The 3,636-nt window shown below is 43.8% G+C and overlaps 1 protein-coding gene across 1 annotated transcript; it reads right to left on the bottom strand.

The window, feature by feature from the left end:
- Window positions 1-1,333: 1,333 nt before the first annotated feature.
- LOC120446658 lies at window positions 1,334-2,980 on the bottom strand. Its single transcript, XM_039627730.2, has 2 exons — window positions 2,627-2,980; window positions 1,334-2,564 (listed from the first exon to the last, which is right to left on the bottom strand). Exons 1-2 carry the CDS (start codon window positions 2,877-2,879, stop codon window positions 1,507-1,509), a joined length of 1,311 nt encoding a protein of 436 aa, XP_039483664.1. The 5' UTR covers window positions 2,880-2,980; the 3' UTR covers window positions 1,334-1,506.
- Between the last annotated feature and the right edge of the window lie 656 nt (window positions 2,981-3,636).

Genomic DNA, 3,636 nt, shown 5'->3' with positions numbered 1-3,636 from the left:
TCACACACACACCCCGCGGAAACACACACATCAAACCGAGCTGTTGATGGCTTTCAGTCAGCGGAGGGAATTTGCGGATTCGCATTGGCCGGGCGCACATAACTCAACCGAGCGACTGGCAATGAGGGCACTGCATCCGGCTCCTCGTGGGCTGCCAACAATTAACAGCATAAATTTAAATATGCAATTAACGCAACAGCTTGGAGCTGAAAAAAGTTGAATAAAAACAATTGAATAAGCACAGAGTGAGTGGAGTCAAAACCTGTGGCACTTTGAAGAAATTTCTGAAAACGCATTTTGGCCAAAATAATTATAGGGTAGCTTCAGAAACGTATATTATGCACTACATTTTTTTTGCACATTGCTTTATTAATCATTAACAGTTTCACCACTTCTAACCCAAGTTAACATCTAAAAATTGCATTTTTTTTATATTTCACGTATTCTACATATATAAAATGTGTCTAGGATCCACTGTAAGTAAACAATACATCGAGGACAAGGGAGACCATGCGACAAACTGAGTGAGTGGGGGAGCCAGAAAGGTCAAAGAATTGGTACGAGTCGTGGGAAGTAAAGTGCAGCAAAAAGCGGGCGACAATAAAAGCCAAAGGTCATTTTAACACATGCACAGACGCACGCGGACCAGTGAAATGCATTTGATTGCTTGTACTTTTTGTATTTTGCTCATTGTTTTTTTATTTCGAACACGCAAAAAACAAGTCCAGAAGAACACACAATTTTCCGCTTTATTTGCGCAGTGCGGGCCGAGCCACAACAACAGCAAAAATGACAAGGGCAATGCCTGTGCGTTATATGATACTGCCACTGGATCCCCCTTTCTCGCAGCCCCCTTTCCGTCATTCCCATGACCTCCGACCCCCGAACCCCCCGAAAACCCAGCAGCAATCGTTGCCATAGCCACATGTCAATATTTTTGCGCTTCGGCCTCGGTTACATGGGCCCGCAGGGGATTCGTCCTGGAAAATTTATTTCAGTGCACCGGCGGACTCTTTACTGATGTGTAAATTGCTCCCTCTCCCGTTTAATGAAATTAAAACAAATTTTCAGTGAAATTTAATATATGCACAGGCTGGGCGCTGCGCACAGTAGGCATGATAATAATAAGCAGAATAATGGTATTAAAATTATTGCACCTGGCAGCTGCAGTTAACAGCAACACCAATAACGTGGCAAAGCAGGGTCTCAATTACGGGAGTCAAAGTGCAAAAAGCTTAAAAAGCTTAAAAATTCCAACGCGCTTGTGCATCCATTTGTAGTATCCATCAGTAACAAATGAGGTTTTTTCGGATCCCCACAGAAATCTTAAAAATTGGTTTTGGCAACACTATATTTGCATTATTTACATTACAGTCTATCGCCTATCGGCATTGAAGTAATGTTTATTTCAGAGATTCAAGTGCAGTGATTGGAAAATGGTAAAATGTTTTTAATCAATAAGTTCGGAATAAATTCGAAACTAGACGATTAAAAAGTTCAATACACTCATGGAGCGCGTCTAAATGAATCGCACAGAAATCCCAGGCCTAAAAGGGCCTCATCCACACGGGGCTCCTCAAGTTCTTCAGGCTGCGGCTCTAGTACCAGCAGTTGATCGATGCTATAGCGCTGCACGATCTTGCCCCGCTGATTGAGCAGGGTCTTCAATGGAACCTGCGGGCTTCGGCGGATTGTCCAGTTGGGAAGGGGTCGGGAGTGGGTGAGATTTCCCCTGCGCTTCTCCGCATCCAATAGTTCAGCAGGTGGGCAATAGCGAGGTTGGGTTGTGGCCCTCAGATCCCCCAGGCGAATAACTCCCCATGGAGTTATGTTAACCACATTCGCTTTAATCAATGGCTGCTTTGATGAAACTGGGGATTCAGATGACGATAGCGCAGGGCTCGCTTCCTGGACACCCATTGGGTTTTGCTTTTGAGCTTCCACCTTAGCCAAATGCTTGGCACGACATTGCTCGTCCCATTCCTTGGTGGTGGGTATGTATCTCTTTTTGGTGACCACGGGTACTTCCTCCTTCTTCTCCGAATGATCATGAGGCTCCTTAGGCTTAATGGGTTCTTCAGATTCATTATCAAAGGAAATCTTATCCTGCTGGAGCTCCTGTTCCTCTAGTTGTGTCTGCTTCGCGTTTGTCATCTCGCGAAGGATACGCTCGATACGCTCTTTCTTCGCAGCCTTTAGACGGGTTACTCTAATCCTTTCCTCCGGCGTGAATCTTATTGGGGATCGTGAGAGATTTATAATTGGTCGCACGTCCTTCGAGTTTTCATTGCCTTCCATTGGGGTTATTACAGGATCCCTCATTCGGCGCTGTTCGGTCAATTTTAGGGCTTCCAAGGCTACTTTTCTCTCGTGCTCGCGCCGCTTTTCCTCGTTATCAAAGCGATTTCCAGCAGGAGCCGGAGCATTTGAATAGACCTTAGAGGAGGAAGTGGGAACATTTTCCACATAAAGTTTGTCCTCAGTGGGCTTTTTCCATCTTTTGGAGGACGGTAAAACTACATAGTCCGCGTCCTTTAACAAAACCACCTGTGGGCCACGAGAAGCTAAAACAAAAGATAAATATAATTTTGTATAAAAGTAATATCAATGTGCAGAAATTCTTTACGTTTTTCAGATTTATTGGGAAATCCTTTCCACGGCAACATAAGGTTAGTTTTTTTTTTTTGGCCCTCGTTGTTTATGTCACAGTTACCAACTACGGCATCGTGTTTCGGCGAATCTTCCCGCTTAAAACGTGGCACAAACTCTTGGGCATTGGCATTAAGCTTCACTGTACCTTCACACGCCAGCTTTCCAGTATTACCATCATTTTCACTCTGGCATTCATTGAAGTGTGGACCCTGAATCCAGTTGAACATGGTCTTTAAACTTCTTCGCTGTATTTTTGTTTTTTGAATTTTTTGTAATAAATGTTTCAGACCAGTACCTGTATATTTATGAGTACGGGCAGACCTTCTCGACATAAAGTATTTTGAAAAATTTGTCAATGCCTACTGGAGTCTGGGCTCTCCGACCTTTGGCCCAATTATTAATTAATATGATGATTATACGCTTATTTGGTATAAGATCTTCAATGGATTAAAGTGCTTGGTAATTTCCTTATAAAACGGCCACCGTAAAACTCGTCAGGAGAAATTTATGATTCTAAATCGCTTGGCAATCCACGTACATTTCTCCATTGTTGACATTTATTCGCACAATAAACACAAAGCCAATGCAGGCGGGGAAAACGGCGGTAAAATAGGTGCATGCCAGAAGGAAATGTGGAGATGAATCTGAAATTGGGTACCTGGCAAAAGGAAAAGCCAGGAATCCAAGCACTGCTGTCGGTAAGCGACATTCAATAAAACGTTTGAAAATATTACAGAAATAGAGAGGAGGAGCTGCAGACGGAGAAATAAAATGAAATGAAAGAAGCGCACAGAAATATGCAATTTCACCTCAATCAGAGTTGTAAAAACAAACAAACAATGGCCAAGTGCAGTGAGCTAAGCTCCGCAGGAGTTCGTCCTTGGTGGCCCCTCCCCCCTTCCCCACCCATTCCGACTACAGTGATCACCCCCTTGGCCAGATGTCATGTGAGCCACATGCTGGGGCTCCTTGAATCCCCGTTAC

The sequence above is a fragment of the Drosophila santomea genome, chromosome 2R (genome assembly GCF_016746245.2).
Source record: "Drosophila santomea strain STO CAGO 1482 chromosome 2R, Prin_Dsan_1.1, whole genome shotgun sequence".
Lineage (NCBI taxonomy): Eukaryota > Metazoa > Arthropoda > Insecta > Diptera > Drosophilidae > Drosophila > Drosophila santomea.
Note: the sequence above shows the minus strand (reverse complement) of the source record. Positions and strands in the feature narration are given on the sequence as shown.

Coding starts and splice junctions, on each gene's coding strand:
- LOC120446658 (XM_039627730.2), bottom strand. CDS start 2,879: ATGTTCAACTGGATTCAGGGTCCACACTTCAATGAATGCCAGAGTGAA. Junction 2,565..2,626: donor TCCCAATAAATCTGAAAAAC/GTAAAGAATTTC, acceptor CTTTTGTTTTAG/CTTCTCGTGGCCCACAGGTG.